Source organism: Channa argus, chromosome 10, assembly GCF_033026475.1.
Source record: "Channa argus isolate prfri chromosome 10, Channa argus male v1.0, whole genome shotgun sequence".
Lineage (NCBI taxonomy): Eukaryota > Metazoa > Chordata > Actinopteri > Anabantiformes > Channidae > Channa > Channa argus.
Genome location: NC_090206.1, coordinates 16,096,393 through 16,113,591, shown reverse-complemented (window position 1 = coordinate 16,113,591; position 17,199 = coordinate 16,096,393). Strand labels below are relative to the sequence as shown.

Genomic DNA, 17,199 nt, shown 5'->3' with positions numbered 1-17,199 from the left:
AAAAACCATCTTGATTCTTTCACTGTTAGAGTTTATTGGTCATTTTATGTATTTGAATGCAATTTATGTAATTTTTTAAAAGTAATTCATACATTTTCTTACAACCAATTTTACCTTTCATAACAATTTTTACCACAATTTTTAATCAAGACAAACAAGATGGAGACCAACTGGCTGTGTACACATTCAGAACAATCATGTAACTGCCTCTGTCTGGTTTCTGCATTGATAGACACTTGGATAAACAGAAAACAATTGAAAATTAGCATTGTAAAATAAAGAACAGATGTGACTTGTGAAAAATTACCTTTGGAAAGTATTAATTATTGGCATAAAAACAGACCTGCAGTAAACAGGCATTAAGTTGAGTTTTAAAATGTATCAAGTTAGTTCACAATATCATATTTGTATTAATAGGCTAAAATTATTTCTGAAGTGTTACTTAATAAAAGGCCACAGATAATGACAGTTTCACCATTAAAGGCAAAAAACAAAAGGACACAGATTGCGTGACATAAAAGTGTAAATAACCACCTTGATGATGTTCAACAGGGTGGCTACAGTCACGAGTCAACATATTGTGTTTCATTTTCAACATTTCAGTCATTTCAACCACATAATCATTCTCAAACTCTTTATATGTCTTTTATTCATGGCGTCAGGCTGCGTCTGATTAAATAAACTACTCAGTGGCTGCAGTCATATCAGGCTTCTCCTGGCTCAGATTTCTGGAGGTTATTTGGAGGGGACCCAGCAGCTCTGCAGCACCTGTGGGAGAGTTTATTTCTGCAGTCAAACACATTATAACACTGAATAATATTCTGTGCAGCTGTGTGAGTGGGTTTTTTTGTTTCTTTGTACCCGCAGCAATGTCTTTTTCATCCTCTTGATGGTTGTATGTGCTCTTTTCTCTTTCAGACAGCATTGTTCTGACCTGCATACAACAAGAATAACAAGAACACACAGAGCTTGTTGAGTCCATCTTTAACACCCGAGATGAATCTGGTAACAATTCGCACTTTCATAGACCTAAACTCATGAACTGTGAGCAGATGCTGCTTTTTGCTCTCTCACCTGATCTGGTCTCGACTCAACTCTCAGCAGCAGCCTCATGTAGCTGAGGATGAAGAGGACACTGAGGAAGATAAAATTACTGGACACACCCACCAGGGCTGATGAGACAGGGAAGTAGAACAGCAAGTATCTGACAAGGAAAGACGAAGAAAAACAGCAACAAAAAGGTTTATTCTACTAGTAGGTGTAGGCTATTGTTTGTAGAATTTTGGCAAAAATAATGAATTTATTGAAATAAGGCTGTAACATAACAAAATGTGGAAAAATTTGAGTGCTGGGAATACTTCCTGGATTCACTGTAAATCAGTCAGGTGAAAAAGAGGAGAGTCTCCATAACCCAAAACAAAACATATCATTCGGTTGCATTCGGCAGCTCCTACTCCTGCATAATAAATTTTCAGTTTATTCTTATTGAGAGTAAAACCTGGTGTTAAAAAAGATTAATAGCTACTAGAAATATTGTTCCTTGATGTCACACTGTCAACATTTAAAGGCAAACTCTTTATTCATTTGGAGCATTAAAAAAAAACATGAATTTCTTTTTGATGTTATCAGATATGATACAGCCTCACATTGGGTTTTATGCTATGAATCCATGCTTTGATGCAGGTATGTGCAGTATTGGAATGATTCTCACCTTATGCCAGTGAAATGAGCATGAACATAGAGATGAGACGAATAGAGCTGCACCTTGTTGGACAGGATCTCAATGACGACCACAATTGAGGGGGAATACTAAACATAAAGACAAACTTACTTGTCTGTAATATATTACTTGCTTGTTATTTGCTCACACACTCGGTCATACTTAACAAGCTCGCAAATGCCGCACATCACTCACAGGGTCGTCTGTGTAGTCCGAGAAGAGCTCCACCTCAATAACTTGTTTTTGCTCAGCGGCTCCAGTCAGAAAGGCCGGGAGGAACAGTAGCGTTCCCAGGGACCTCAGGAGGTCTGAGCGGTATCGCAGCATGCTCTGACCAACAGTACAACAACACAACACAACCAACACAATCACTCTGACACAAACACCTACAGAAACAAAGTACTGGAAATAAATTTATCTAGCCCCCTGTGGTTTGATGAACATGCTCTTAACTCACAAATGTGTGATAACTGCATGATGTTTTCAGTGATGAAAATGCTTGGTGATTACTTTGGAAAGGATAAATTTTGTCATGGATGCAAAAATTGTGTGTAACACTTAAAAAAGCTGATCTCCGTGGGGTACTACGGTGCAAAAATACTTCTGCCCAGGCTAAAGATGTAAAAAAAAGAATAGTTTTAAAATTGCTGCAAAAACCTTTTTAAAACTAAAACTTAAAATGCTCTCTGTTGACTCATTTCTAGGGTCTTATATTGCAAAACTAAATATGTGAAGCAAGAATGTTCAAAACACTGTATAATTTAGTTAGTCAGATTTCAAAAGATGCATTTATTAGAGGACTTTCACACTTGATTGCAGCACATAGAGGGGAATTCTTAATTTTATGGTCACTGAGTCTATAAACAGTTCAACTCAATGATGCCATTCTTTCACCATCTAAACTCACCACTCATAACAGCCATGATTTCACATGTTGTCCTGTCATCTGAATGAGCTGAGCACTGAGATCAGCTTTTGTTGCAGTGAAGCTCTGCAGCAAGCAGAAGCAGCTCTAATCTGGCTCTGACCAGGTTGTGTGATTAAAGGTTATTGTGCGTCAGTGCTGTACTCACAAAGCGAGAGCTGGAGGCTGAAAGCAGTTGTCGTGCCTGAGAAACACACAGCAACGCAGCCAGTGAATCACATGTGGTTGGAGGAACCAGTCGCAAAGCATACTTTAAATTATGTGTACACAAGGCCACCCAGGGAAACAACTTTTAGTGTAACTTACAGAGCGAACGGAGGAGGAAACTTTGCCTCCATCTTGAGAGAAGCAGGTTGTCTTGATCATAAACATCCCCAGCTCCTGGTTGGCTGGGGATTCAGGCATCTCCAGCTGCAGGGAAATCCGATAAGCCTGGCCGAATGTCAGCACCTGGAAATACAGGTTATAAAGATTACACCCCTGCGAGTTTCTCTATAAACAGATTAGATTGGATACATACATAGATATTGTTACGTACATGTTTCTTGTTTCTCATCAGAGAGATATTGGCCAGTGGATAAGTGCAAAACAAAGACCCATGAGAGTCACAGTCTGTTCTGCAGACAAAAACATAAGTTACTGAATGAGAGAGAAAGTAAGAAAGTGGAAATCAGATGCAAGAAAGTGACTACAGTGTAAATTTTCCTGATGCAGTTGGAAAACAGCACATACACACCTGTAGTGATAATGCACAGGTGTGGAAAAGGTTGCCCTGGGCATGTAAGAGTAGTAAAAGCTACCATATAAAAAGGCAGCAAGCCAGAGGACCAGGGAGACAACAGAAAACACGACAAAGCTCTGCATAACTCTCTGTCGGATGCGTGCCATTGCCATGGTGATGGCATCCTGGAGCTTGAGCAGTAGCTGCTCATTGAGGACTGATGCATCTCCATCAGATTTTGAACGCAAATGACTTTCTCGATCCATAAAATCAAAAAATCCAGCAGACAGTAAAGATGGAATTCAGATTAGGAAGGGGTTCATCAAGAACAGCTGCAAAATAATGGTAGCTGTTAAGATAAAACATAAAAACAACAATTATAAGCTTGTTTTAAAAGGCAAATGTATGGAAGTAATTGGAAGCTAGTTCTGTAGTCACTCAGGCTGAAATGTTTTTTTGTCTATTTATTTCTTATGGTGCAAATATAGCATTGTATACGGTCACAAAAACTCAGGGACAGTGACAATATTCTGATGAGTTTTATGACTCAGGCCATCACACTTATTGTACTGTGAGCAAAACCACTGAGTCCAATCTCTGTCACAAGCAGAGGCATATTCATCAGATGACTCCAAACTGGGTCAACAGCCAACATTCTGACTAATTACATGTTTCTAAAAGCAAAGAAGCAATCGAGAAATTTGTATCTGCATTGTGCAAAAGTGTATAGTATTTATCAGTGTTCCAAGCTAAACATCAAATGCCTGTGACAGCTAAACATTTAATGATATTTCAATATGAAAAATAATATGACACCCTGCGGTCTGGCATAAATCATAATGAGATTATACCAAAGAAATTAATTCAGTATCCAAATCAAAGCTTCAACAATTAAATAAAAATTTCAGCCTGCAACAGCAGTATATGTAGAACTTTAGGCTGACTTGCTACAAAAACTCACCTCTGGTTTCTGTTGGCCAGCTAAGAACTGTGAGGAAAGCGTAAGACAGTGTAGATGAAATGTGAGCAGAAAAACTGCCCTGTAGCTTATTCGGAACTGCTAAAAAATAGCTATTGGACAAGGGTTTAGTCCATCCCACTTTAAGAGAGATGCAGCTGCCAACTGGAACAGAGTTTTTAGTGTGGAATATGACACTGACAACAGTCCTGAGGCTCCACAACATGAGTTTGTATTAAAATATCTATTGGCGACATACATATGCCGATCAGGCCCAATATTATGACAGCTATGCAATTTATTACAGTGAGTGTGCCATAAATTCTACTTTTACAAGGTTAGAATTTATTAGTTTTTAGGTTGATACTGTTAGATACTGTAGGTGATAATTGCGCTTTATGTTAACCACTACTAGGTGGTTCTAATGTGTCGGCCACCTCATTTATTTTAAATAGGGTGACAAAAACAAGAACCACCTCTTCTTATAATGCACTCAAGTATGACTCCACAATCCACTTTGACCGCAATAATAAACACATGCTTGATTGGTGTACATGAAAAGTATATAGTTATTATTTAGTGGCAAAAGAAATGGGGATATACAACTTAATTTTCAGAAAACCTATTTTGATTGTAAATTGTACCAGGATAAAACAAGTGCTCATTCTGGATTTGATGCCAGCACCATGTCTAAAAGGTCTGGCACAAAAAGACTAGAAAATTGTGCAATATTACAAAAACAAAAATCATTTTTTTGTACTCCACTGGAAAGTCACGCATACATACTGTGATGAACAGAGATCACCATGGCTGCGGAGCCCCCCGCCCCATGCTGAGCCCTTTACGCCACGCATTTAAACTGCTCTGAACGACGGGTCCAAACAAATCGAGAAATCACAACACAGAGAAATAATTTATACCCAAAAAGACCAAAGTTAGACATGCTCAACCAATAAGAAGGCGAATAAAACACAACTCATTGATATCGCTAAGTAGAGAGGAATGAAAAGAATTAAGATAACAATGGGAGAAAACAAATCTCTCGCCAGGAGGCGCCAAATCCTGCTAGAGAACAAGGAAAAAAAAACGTCAAAATGACCTCCAGAGTAGAAGAAGAAGTTTCGTCCAATAACACCGAGCGTCTGGCGCGAAGCGGAAGCTTTCATCGTTTTACATGTCCGTTTGGAAAACTGCAGAAACTAAAGGTAATGATTGGGATTCGTATTTAATTAATTTAACAGTACGTTTAATTATGTTTAAGAAAAACGAAGGAAAGCATGCTAACATGAAAGTCTTTCATATTTTCATGTTTTATTTTAGGCAAAATCTGCATCCAATTCCAAGTGCTTGACACATGGCAAAAATAAAGCAATTACAAGACAAAGGTGACTGTGTAAAAAATCATGACCAAAAACCATTTGGATTTCTAGTTTGTGTTTAACGATATCAACACTTCCAATTTGCCTCACAGCCCTTAGCCCTACCGTGTACAAGCTAAACACAACACTGCCTAAACTGTGGAACACTTTAAAGTCCAGTGCTACTGATTCACATATTGGATACATGTCGGACAAGTAAGCTGGAGCAAGACCATTACATGATTTTAACACAGATGCATTAGTTTAAATGTCAGAAAGTTAACGGGCCACATTTGAAAGCCCATTTAATGATCTAAAGCTGGAACTAATATTTTCATTATCATCTAATCAAAATGTCATAAAAGAACAAACAACAACATCAATAAAAAAGTGCTGATTAAAGGTCAATATCTTTAATCAGCATAGTATCAATTTTATTAGCTTGCATTATTTGACTAATACTTCAAAACAAAAAGAAATTCACTTTTAATGTCATAATGAGAAAGAAACATGCTAAACGTGGCACTAAAGCAAATAATAAGTTATAATAAAATATACAATGATGAAATTTTGACCATAGTAATTCTAGTTGCAAAAAAAACTAATGTTCTGGATATAAAAGCATGCATAGTCTCTTTGTTTCTCAGAGAGAGAAATGTATAACCTATAATACCAGCTACAAATAATAATTAATCATAGTTTGTTGTAAAAAAAAAAAAAGTGTACAAAGAAAAACAAAAAGACTTTCAGATGGTCTCAGACATATGAATCCTCTAATTTTTTAACCTGTTAGTACATTTTTGGTAAAGAGAAAGTTAGGTTTAAACAGGGGCAACAACAGTGTTATCTGTTTTTTATTCTCTTCTCTCTTTAGGTTTCAGAATGTCCTGTAATGCCAGTGTTGTTCATGTTCATGTGTCGTCGGTGAGCCAAGCAAAGCAAGCTCCAGTCCACTTAATGCCTTGTGAGATCGAATACAATGGGCCGGCGCAAGTGTCACAATACTTTACTGCTACCACAAAAGATCGCAAACATGGTACACTTAGAATATGTTTACATCTGTCAGAGTTTAGGGTCACAAAGTTTACAACTTCTTTATTAGGAGACTAAAGCTAATTGTTATTCACCCTGTTTGCAAGTCATTTAGGAAAGCCAAGTAGTGACAATTTATCTTTTATTTGGAAAATTAAAGATAAAATGTCGACACGACCAACTTCCCATACTTGTTTTGAGCCATTTTATGCTGCTTTATGTTGTAACCAGTGGCTACATTTATGTCCAGGACATTAAGGACCAAAGTCCGGGTGATTTAGTTCAGAAAAATACCCGTTGATGGATGTTTGTTTGACCATAAACATCATGATAAAAAAACTGGAATGGCTTTTTTACAAATTAATAACAGAGTCATTTAATACGAAAATCGGAACCTTAAGCTATTATAAAATTATTAGGCTTATTCGATATGATGATGAATGATTTCAACATCTTTAATTGAGGTATATGGTGTGTTGCATCAAATATCTATACTCTCACAAAAATCTCACATTTAATGCCATTAAGATTTCTAGTAGGGAATAAAGCCTTTCTACCTGTCTACTATTCTCTTTGCATTTCACCCATCCCAGAGAAAACTGTTTCATTTAGAGGCCGTGGCCTAAAAGGGCAGGAGCTCAGATGTCCACACGGCTTCACTGGCCTCGTGCTGAAAGACAAATCCGGCTCTGACCAAGAGGTAAACACCACTGCTTATATTTTTCACATCACAAACACTTTCCACTATATGCTTACCAGTTTTTATTTTTTACATGTAGACCACTATTTTCATCTGTTGCTCTGTCTACATGATGCTGAACATGTGTCTTAATTTGTGTCAGGACAGAACTGTGAGTGTATCCTCTGTGTTTGACAAGCTGACTTACTGGAACCTGGAGACTCCTCCAAACTCCGATGACACAGTTGTGATGGCGATGGACTGGCCTGAGCTGGCTGAGGCGGTGAGTTATTATTATTTTTTTTTTTATGTTTTTGCAGCTGACTTTGAAAAGGCCAATTTAGTCAAATTTGTGTCTAATATATTTTGTGGTTACATTACACAAAATAAATTGTAAGAGTATGTTGCTTTTATCTGGACCATCAGTGATTTCCACTGTTCCAACTCAAAATATGTAACCCTAGCTTATATTTTACTTTAGTGTATCATCTTCTGTATTTTGGTAATTATGTTTGCGTAGTTTTAGTCTAAAAGAAAATTGTCTCTGAGCTCTCACTAAAAATTAAAAGATGTGCATGTCTGATGACAATTATAGAAGCCCCAGTATTTTGGAAGCTAATGATAGTATAAAAACAACTTAAAGTGTGACATAAAGTTTTTACTTCCTGCACACACAAACAGAGAAAGGGCAAAGCTGTAGACATCCTGTCTTGAGCAGTTATACTTTGAAAATGAACATATTTATGATGCTCATCCAGCATATGAACCACAATTTATTGTTTTCAGATTTTCTTGTGAACAACAACGAAAAGCCTATAGTTCAGCAGACTAACAATATTTAAATCAGAACATTTCTTTCTGCCACTCCCAAGTAAATACTTTCAAAACTTGCCAACAAAACATCAACACTGACAACAATGTCATTACAACATTATAAAAGCCACAGAGGTGAATAGATGTGTAGTTGGACATTATATATTTTCTCATTTCACAGATCCACGGACCAGTAGAAGAATGAACAGAATGACAAACCTTCTAAACCTGCTAAAAGCCAGCAGATTTAAACTGGTATGGTTGTTACTTTCCACAGTCAGTAAAAAGACAGGAGATGTTAACCAGTTAGGTGTTACTGTTGCAGAGCAATAAGTAACTATTTTTTGTTTCTATGTTTTTTTTTTAATAGCAAAATAAAGAAAAATAAGAGAATATTGCGCATTGACTGACTGAAATCAATCAAAATATTTACATACTATTTGTACTGAAGTTTTATTCACAAGGTAACATTTACAGTACAACCACACTGGATACATAAAAAAAAAAAAAAAAATAGTTAGTTTAGTTTGTATGCTTGGGATTTTTCCAAATTTTCCAATAAAATAGGCAAAAAGGCACATTTAAAGTTTTCAAATTAAACAAAGAGGAGTCAAATGTGACAAATCGTGTTGTTGCTGTATATTCTGTCACTACAGGGAAACACTCAAGAAAGGTCACTCCAACCCTCCTAGGCTGCACTACCATTAAAATAAAATAATAAAAGAAAGTTGTAATTTTCTCATTTAGATGTCATTCTAATCAGACTTTTTACTGTGCAGATAACAGAGATAAGACCTCCTGTTAGATGAAGAACCAATTAAAAGTGGTCATTTGGCACAGTTGATTTTCTACATGAATTTGAGCAGTTGTTTGCCACCTTATGAACCTCTGATACAATAGAACTTATAATACAGAAAAGTCCAGTTGCCACTGAACAGCTGCACTGAAACACCTCTAGTTTCATCATGTAAATAAAAGACTAGACCGTACCAACAGTTCAGTCAGTCAAAATTAGCTTGTAGTCACACACAGAAAAGGCAGTTAAACAAATTAAGACTGACATTCAACATTCAAAATTTATGCTTTCCCCCTATTTTAAATGAACACTGCAAACACTGTAAGATGTAACATAACTCTTATTTTCATACACCTGCTGAATCGACCCTCCTTACAATAACAAAGTCTGTAGTCATTTTATACCCATAAAAATTTATAGATAATAAATATAAAACAGTACAAACCTAAACTGTAAAATCTTACTTACATTTTTACAAAGAGTAACACAGTGGCACAGTAATCAGATCATCGTTTGGATTAGATGGAGACAATGGACATACATAACATGAAGTGTTAGTGAAGGCTGATATCACTGCCACTTTGCTGGTGTTTAAGGGCCCAAACATGTTAGCTGCTGAGAACTGCATGTGGACTCCCGTGCGGGGGCTCATTCGGGATGAACTGTGCCTCTCCTGGAAACTGGACGAAAGCAGTTGGCAACAGTAGGCGGCAGTGACAAAAAGCTGCAGTCAACACTTTTTATAAATAGTGCAGTTATCATCTTTGAGGAAGTCACAAATATTAACATTCTGTAAGGTCCAAACCATATTATATAAAATACCACCAGATGATTATAAAAAAATTATGTGTTCAGTTTTCATAACCTTTATCTGTTTGTTTTTCTGACAGATATACTTTAAATGCTACAGATTATCGTTTATGTTTTGACTTCTATGATGCATATTTAACATGAAATTGTTTTTTTTAATTAACGTTAAATTCTCATAAAATGTAGTGATTACATCAGTTTGCTGCTGTATATAAATGGTCTGACTGATCTGAAATGAATCTACATAAATGCAAAACAAATATACATAAATACACAAAGAGAAAAAGTCATTATTATTGACATTTCGTATATTTAGGCTGTCAGGGCTTCCCCTCTGTGCAGATGTTCTTTAAGAGTCTTCGCATGCCACTTACCAAAACATTCTGTGTCATTTAACTCCTAAAGATTTAAATTATTTATTTCAAACGCTATAGAACTAGATTGTTAGCATTACGACGCAATGAATCTGAATTAGCTGTAATATATACTGATGTATTCAGGCTTTGATAAGTCACATTTATTCTGTTCACAGAATCGATCTTCATAGTTAAAACTCTAATAAAATAAAAATATTTCACATCAAACAAAAGCGTAAACATCTATAAATATTGATCCAATGCCTAAACCAATAAGCTATCAGATCAGGTGAGAGCCAGGCGTTTCCTATCATGCCCTGAGGTTTTGCAGTTGGTGGAGAGCAACTGCGGTGTTTGACTCAAACTGCAGTCACCTTGATCTCATAAAATAACCTTTTACCTGTGTATGTGTGACCACATGTACTGCTTGCCAATCAACATAACTTGCTCATCTCGAACGAGCCCAATGTGCTCAAACTGTTCTAATACACTGTAACCAGCACTGTGGATGAGTCTACAGCAGCACACAGGAGGGCTGTGCGAGCATTACAGGTTTCTGTCAAAACCTTACAATTGCAATATGTCAACACTGTAAAACTGGCAGGCTGAGTCCTACTTGTTTTTATGTTGTTTTCTGGTATTTAAAACATAATGTTCTTAATGGTGCACACTGAAAGGAGTTGCAGAAGAAAGTGGTTGTGTTGGGGTTCCCTGCGACCAGTGAGCCAGTCAACAATAACAAGGCGTACAAATGTCTAGCACGAGGAGGATTGCATGGCTTCCTGGGTTCAAAAATGGTGTTAATGTAATTCTGTTCTTATAGAAATCCAATGTAACTAATTAAATAGAAAGCTATAAAATATTAAAGACAATATTTGGATTAACTGAGCAGAACTAGTTTGAGTGTCAGTCATGAAACTGTCTCTTTAAATTTGGCAAGAAAAGGCATTTAAGTTTTCTATTTACATATAATAGATTTTTGGCCTAATTCATGTTTATATTGTTCTTTGTCACACATAAGTAGGTAATATAATGTTTAGCCTAGTGAAGTCTGAAATGAAGACCATAAACTGAGACCTGATGTTTCTAAAATTCAATTCTAATAATTTAGACTTTAAAACCCTGGAGAAACCATAGAGAATCCACTTCCCTACTATTATGATAGAATTAAAGTTTAAATATGTGTGCAGAAGTACAACAGTGTGTTTGTGTGTTAGCTAAGAGGTGGTGGTGGTTGTGGTGGCAGAGAAGGCTCCATGTCTGCCTTGCTACGTTTGGCTGGCAGTGTGTGGTCATGAGCTTTGCGAATGTGTCGATACAGGTCACCTGATTGTGTGTAGCTCCGGTAACAGTAGCGGCACTCGTAAGGGCGCTCACGTGTGTGAACAATGGCATGGCGCCTTAGCGTGTATGTACATGAGAAAGTCTTTCCGCAGACTCCACATGTGGGGACATCCTCCACAAAGTTTCCGATTGGGTCCTGGAAGTCCTGGAAGTAGGCAGGAGGGTCTGAGTGCTGCTGAGTTGTGGATGGAGGAATGAGGGAGGCAGCAAAAGAGGAGGTGTCCTGGGCAGAAGGCCCAGCACCAGAGGAGGAGGAGGAGGGGGACAGAGGGAAAGAGTAGTCATTTGAATGAGAGGTCATTTGTGAGTGGGAGGAGAGAAACTGAGGGCTGTTCAGCTCCTCCTCTTGGATGTCCTCTTCAAACTCATCATCCACTTCCATCACGGGTTCTCTTTCTCTGCTTTCCTCTTTTTCTTCCTCTTGCTCTTCATCAGAAATAACAATGGCCTCCACTTTGACTTTTACATTTTGTTCATCACGGTCATCTGTTCTCATTCTTCCCACATTAGGGTGAGATCTTGCAATTCTTGAAGCTTGGGAAGTTCCTTTATCCTGTCCTGTGAGATTTTGGGTTTGCGGGGCAGTAGGGAAATCTGAGCTTTGCCTCTGAAGGGATATAGCACTCTGGATTCGGATTTGAGGATGTGACCGCTGGACAGGTGAATTTGTGTGATTGGTTTTTAAGTGTGAGGTGAGTGCTGATGCTTGAATTAACGTGACCATCTGTTGTCCTCCACCTGATGTGCCCCTGTGGTCAATCTCTGAGGGTTTTCTAACAAAGTCATTGTCATAGGGCAGTTGTGGTGTTTTCTGAACAGGGCAGGGGGAGATGCTGGATTCAGACTGGGAAAGCGTAACAACTGACTGACTACTAGTTTGGCTCACTGGAACCACAGCAGAATAAGACGAAGATGAAGGCTGCTGACTACTGCTGTGGCTGGGAAAAGAGAGAAAGACAAGAAGATATTAACAGCATGAACAAGGAAATAGGATTTTACTTGTTATCAGTGTATATCATGATATCTGCTTAGGAAATTGATTAGGAATATATATTATATTATTTATATTTCTTAATATTGATTAAGAAATATAAATTTATTAAATGCTGAATATTGTATAAAATAAAAAATTGGACCTTATGGGAGTGTACAAGTTGGGTCAGTTTGAAATAAACTTCATAGATGCATGTTACATTATTTATTTTCACTATTTCCTGTACTTTGCACCTGAAAACCTAACTTGCACAATGAATACATGCTCTGCAAATTTTACTGGACCCACTATTTACATTGCACTGATATTCTTGGCAAATTTAGATATATTAAATTAACCATACATTGAAAGAAAAATGGTATGTGAACCAGTGTTTGTTTTTATTTAAATTATAATCTTGTAGGTCTTTATGGAACAAATCCTTTAAACATTCACAGTGCTGATGGAGTATGTAAATAGATTTAGTAAGTGATTTAACCTTGACCTTGGTTAAAGTTTGGGCTCTGACTGCAAAAGGTAGATTTTCGTTCTTTGTAGCCATGCCATAGAAGATAAACTTTTAGGTTTGGCGTCCCTGTCCTGCTGCATCACTCTGCTTTTATTGAACTTCAGCTGGCAGACAGTCACTCTGTCATTATCCTGTAACGAAATCTAGAGAAAATTGGGAATACATTTCCCCTTCATGGTGTCTAGCTGTCCAGGCCTAGAGGCAGCAAGGCAACTGCAATTCATGACGCTTCCTTCAATATACTTGGAAAGATGTTTCCATTTTTGTTTATGAATGTCCTTTAAAAAAAAAAAATGCCACACGCAATGTTGCATATTTTTCCCAAACAATTCAACCTTATTCTTCTTTGTCCAAAATTATTTTGTTAGTATTTTTGTGTGTGTGCTTGCTTCTCACTAGCCCAGGGTTTCATATACTTTTTTCTGACTGACCCCTTGTTTCTATGTTGTTGTTTTTTTTAAAGTTCTTTTAATATCTACTTTACTTTGAGGTTGTGGATCACACAACAGGCTTAAAATAGAAATTATGTTGACACATCTTATATTTATTGTATTGTGTACGTATTGTGTTAGGGACCCATACCTGTATGTCTCTGTGGTGCTGCAAGGACTGCAGAGTGCCGATCCCTCCCCCTGACCACTGGTTTCCAATTTGGCATGACTTCCAGAGGCAGGGCCAGATTGGCCAGTGATGAGGACCTGCAGCATCTCTCTTCCTGGGGGCAGAGGAGGGGCATCCATGCCTGGCTGGGTGGTATCAGCAAGATCAGGGCTCAGAGGAGTCTGAACCCGTGCCTCTGATGACCCTCCACCAGTCCTCTGCTCTAACTTCAAAGACTCTGACTGACTCCTCTCTGCCACTGTGGACATTGATGAAAGTGATTCTGCCACAGCAACAGGATTTAAATGATCTCCTGCCATGGGCACAATGGGCTCAGCTCCTTCAACATCCCCATCGTCCCTTACTGTCTCTTTTGCCTTCCTCACACTTGTGCTCTCCTCAGAGCGAGTGCTGTCTGCCTCAGCCAGAGGCCCTCGTCTTTGAAGTCGTCTCTTGCACACTCTCACCACCTCGTTCATGTGCAGAAAGCTTGCAGCCGCCAATATGTCCTCTACTGGAGGACATTTATCTAACTGCAGCACACCTTCATAGACAAAGTCCAACAGCAAGCCAAATGCAGCAGCCGTGACAATATCGCTGTCAAGTGTGACAGAGCTGATGGCGGCATTTCCACTGCCCCCTGGGGAGTCTGAGTAAAACATGTGGAAGAAAGGCGAGCAGGAGGCCAAAACAGCCCGGTGGGCAAGGAAGTGGGATGAGCCCACCAGGATGGTGCAGTCGCAGAGAAAGCCCCGCTGGCGCTGGGAACGCAGAGCTGACAGCAGCTGCTGGGAATGCTGAGGGAACTCCATCACCTGAGTAAAAGAGGGAATAAAAAGCAAAAAAACAAAAGAGAAAAGAATAATTAGAACAAAAGAGAGAGACCATTAAAAATCAATCACATAAGACATCTCTATGCCAAGCTATGTGTTTGTTGTTTTGTTTTGTTTTTTGGTAAATAATGGCTCACACAAAGTTAACATTTTGTCATCTCCTTACAAAAATATCAAGATTTAAATATTTGTTTACAGTATTTGAGTTTTGAATAAGTTGAAAAACATATTCCCATTATAGACTATTTACATGGAGATCTGTTAATTATAGTCAGTGTTTCTAGAAAGACACATTACTACAATTTTACAACTTTTGATTTTCAAATATCACTAGCCAAAATATTTCAAACCTTTGGCATACAGGTATCTGTCTCACTCAATACAGTACTATTTGGACTAGCAGTCAGACTATTATGTAAGTAAAAGTAGCAATGTGGCACCAGATAAATGTAATGGAGTACAAATATAAATTAACCTATGTAACCATATATTTGTTTTTGTAAGACGTTTTAAAGTGCCTATTAATGTGTACTATCTGTCAAGTTACAATTTTGCTTATGACTTCAGATGACACCACCCTCATTGGCCTCATCTCTGATGGAGACGAGTCGGCCTACAGGAGTGAGATGGATTGTCTGGTGTTGTGGTGCAGCATGAACAACCTGGAGTTGTTCAAGCATGAAGAACGCTCTCAAGACAGTAGAGATGATAGTGGATTTCAGGAAAGACCCAGCCTCCCTCCCTCCCGTCACCCACTGTCCATCTCTGTCAAGTCCTTCCGCAGAATATCAGATCCCTCACCAGGAAAGCTCAGCAGAGGCTGTACCTTTTGCAGCAGCTGAAGAAGTTTCACCTTCCTGTGAAAATGTTGAGAACTTCTACACTCCCATCATCGAATCCATTCTCACATCCTCCATCACAGTCTGGTTCGCTGCTGCCACTGCCAGGGACTAGGCAAAGCTGCAGCGAATCATCCACTCAGCTGAGAATACTATTGGCTGCAGCTTCCCATCTCTCCAGGAGCTGTACGTCTCCAGGAGCTGTACGTCTCCAGGAGCTGTACGTCTCCAGGAGCTGTACGTCTCCAGGAGCTGTACGTCTCCAGGAGCTGTACGTCTCCAGGAGCTGTACGTCTCCAGGGGCTGTACGTCTCCAGGGGCTGTACGTCTCCAGGACCCGAAGAAGGGCAGCCAGGATTGGAGCCAACCCCTCTCATCCAGGACACAAACTTTTTCAGGCCCTTCCCTCTGGCAAGATGCTCCGGTCCATCAAGACCAGGACCTCACGTCACAAGAACAGTTTCTCCCCCACTACAGTCAAGCTGCTGCACAGCGCCCAAATCCACCCCAAATCACCCCCCACAAACTCACAGTCACTCTCACTTTTTCAAGTTTTCTGTACATGGCTTTTTATTTTATTCTTATTTTATTTAATATGTCTTTGTATACATATTTTATATTTGTTGTTTGTCACAGCCTTGCATTCTGACTTTATATTCTAAATTATGTGTATGCACCAGACACCAAGACAAATTCCTAGTACCTTTAATTGTTCTTAACTGCGCCTGGGAATAAACAGCTTTCTGATTCTGATTCTCTAAGTGTGTAAAGTGTATCTTACTTTATTGTCATTTATTATCTGTTTACACCAACATTTCTATGAGGTGTTAAAAAGTTACAAGAATGTTTTGTGTTTATTTTATATTTGGTTTTATTTCCGGTTTAGCAGCTTTACAAAAAACGACATGCGTCTTCATAACAGTAGTAGAATTATCGCTACCTATGTTAAATAAAAGGTTCCTCACATTTGGATCTTAAGAAAAGACAATTGACTAGCTCAATTAAATCAATATCTTATATATCCTAAATATCTTATCTTAACGTTTATTGAGAAAAAAACTGAAAGACTATGAAAAGTACGATGTGTCTCTTGAGCCTTCACACCCTTTAACATATTACGTTTCCATGGTGACTGGAAATTAATTAGTACAAAGTCTTCGTTAATTATGTAAGTTAGTTAGCGTTAAAGATAGATGCAAATATATAAGCCAATAGTATGGAGGTAAAAATGTTGTAAACAACAAGAAATCTCGGTCAGAGAACCGAAGCTGTGTAATAGGAAAAACAGGTGGAAAACAGGTAGTTTCAGCTCAGCTATGCTAGCACTAGTTAGCCAAGTTAGCTCAGCCTCTATGGAAAATCTAGCACCGGGAGCTCCACTAATCGCAGATTTCTGTTGGACATATCGACATGAACTGTGCAGCGAACGACATTTATGAGCTGGAGCGTCTCATATTTTCGTGGATATGATAAATATTTTTTACCTGCAGCTGCTGTCTGAGTGATGTTGTCTTCCAAGACAAAATGCAGCTTTTCCTCTGTGGTGCCCGGCTAACTTCCGCAGCTCCTCTCCAGCCAAACCAGTGCCACCTATGGACAGCGACAATACACAGGAAGTAGGAACTAACTGCTTGTTGCCAGCGGTGTGTTTGTGCGATTGACAGTTCGCAACATAAACATCGGCTTCCAATTATTATCTGAACTTCAGAGCTCCCTGCATTTAAATGGACAGAGGTAGAAGAGGACGAGGGGGCAGAGGAAGAAGAGGAAGTCATCGTGGACTGGTAAAAGATTGTCATAAATAGGGCGTTTGGAGACTAGTTTTTGTTTTCCTGTGACACACACGTGATTGGTTTGCAAAATCTAGATCCTATGTTTAAACCACAGTTAAAAATAGAGCTGAATATGAGTGT

At 38.5% G+C, this 17,199-nt stretch overlaps 3 protein-coding genes across 7 annotated transcripts; 1 reads left to right on the top strand and 2 right to left on the bottom strand.

Moving 5' to 3' along the window:
• Positions 1-10: 10 nt before the first annotated feature.
• Positions 11-4,433, bottom strand: LOC137133865 (seipin-like). Of its 3 annotated transcripts, none has more exons than XM_067517913.1 (10): positions 4,328-4,433; positions 3,382-3,698; positions 3,184-3,262; positions 2,952-3,095; positions 2,794-2,829; positions 1,916-2,050; positions 1,712-1,809; positions 1,075-1,204; positions 862-934; positions 11-768 (listed from the first exon to the last, which is right to left on the bottom strand). In XM_067517913.1, exons 2-10 carry the CDS (start codon positions 3,630-3,632, stop codon positions 683-685), a joined length of 1,032 nt encoding a protein of 343 aa, XP_067374014.1. In that variant the 5' UTR covers positions 3,633-3,698; positions 4,328-4,433; the 3' UTR covers positions 11-682. The 3 variants fall into 3 exon arrangements, with proteins under 3 accessions (XP_067374014.1, XP_067374013.1, XP_067374015.1); XM_067517912.1 differs by having other exon boundaries at positions 3,382-3,715; positions 4,328-4,429; XM_067517914.1 differs by lacking the exon at positions 2,794-2,829 and having other exon boundaries at positions 3,382-3,715; positions 4,328-4,429.
• A 949-nt stretch (positions 4,434-5,382) lies between these two features.
• rnaseh2c (ribonuclease H2, subunit C) lies at positions 5,383-16,028 on the top strand. 3 transcript variants are annotated; one of them, XR_010915303.1, is made up of 6 exons: positions 5,383-5,529; positions 6,557-6,718; positions 7,308-7,414; positions 7,557-7,676; positions 8,388-8,461; positions 15,015-16,028. XR_010915303.1 is itself a non-coding variant. In XM_067517916.1 (5 exons), the coding sequence occupies exons 1-5, from the start codon at positions 5,499-5,501 to the stop codon at positions 8,409-8,411; spliced, it is 444 nt and encodes a 147-aa protein (XP_067374017.1). In that variant the 5' UTR covers positions 5,383-5,498; the 3' UTR covers positions 8,412-8,599. The 3 variants fall into 3 exon arrangements, 2 of the variants coding, with proteins under 2 accessions (XP_067374017.1, XP_067374018.1); XM_067517916.1 differs by lacking the exon at positions 15,015-16,028 and having other exon boundaries at positions 8,388-8,599; XM_067517917.1 differs by lacking the exons at positions 5,383-5,529; positions 15,015-16,028 and adding an exon at positions 5,645-5,709 and having other exon boundaries at positions 8,388-8,599.
• zbtb3 (zinc finger and BTB domain containing 3) lies at positions 8,353-17,068 on the bottom strand. Its single transcript, XM_067517907.1, has 3 exons — positions 16,771-17,068; positions 13,597-14,429; positions 8,353-12,450 (listed from the first exon to the last, which is right to left on the bottom strand). The coding sequence occupies exons 1-3, from the start codon at positions 17,059-17,061 to the stop codon at positions 11,382-11,384; spliced, it is 2,193 nt and encodes a 730-aa protein (XP_067374008.1). The 5' UTR covers positions 17,062-17,068; the 3' UTR covers positions 8,353-11,381.
• Positions 17,069-17,199: the final 131 nt, after the last annotated feature.

Coding starts and splice junctions, on each gene's coding strand:
- LOC137133865 (XM_067517913.1), bottom strand. CDS start 3,632: ATGGATCGAGAAAGTCATTTGCGTTCAAAATCTGATGGAGATGCATCA. Junction 2,830..2,951: donor TTTCCTCCTCCGTTCGCTCT/GTAAGTTACACT, acceptor TGTGTTTCTCAG/GCACGACAACTGCTTTCAGC. Junction 769..861: donor TGAAAAAGACATTGCTGCGG/GTACAAAGAAAC, acceptor ACTCTCCCACAG/GTGCTGCAGAGCTGCTGGGT.
- rnaseh2c (XM_067517916.1), top strand. CDS start 5,499: ATGTCCGTTTGGAAAACTGCAGAAACTAAAG. Junction 6,719..7,307: donor CACAAAAGATCGCAAACATG/GTACACTTAGAA, acceptor CACCCATCCCAG/AGAAAACTGTTTCATTTAGA. Junction 7,415..7,556: donor AATCCGGCTCTGACCAAGAG/GTAAACACCACT, acceptor AATTTGTGTCAG/GACAGAACTGTGAGTGTATC.
- zbtb3 (XM_067517907.1), bottom strand. CDS start 17,061: ATGACTTCCTCTTCTTCCTCTGCCCCCTCGTCCTCTTCTACCTCTGTC. Junction 14,430..16,770: donor CACTCAGACAGCAGCTGCAG/GTAAAAAATATT, acceptor TCTTTTACTCAG/GTGATGGAGTTCCCTCAGCA. Junction 12,451..13,596: donor AGCACCACAGAGACATACAG/GTATGGGTCCCT, acceptor CTCTTTTCCCAG/CCACAGCAGTAGTCAGCAGC.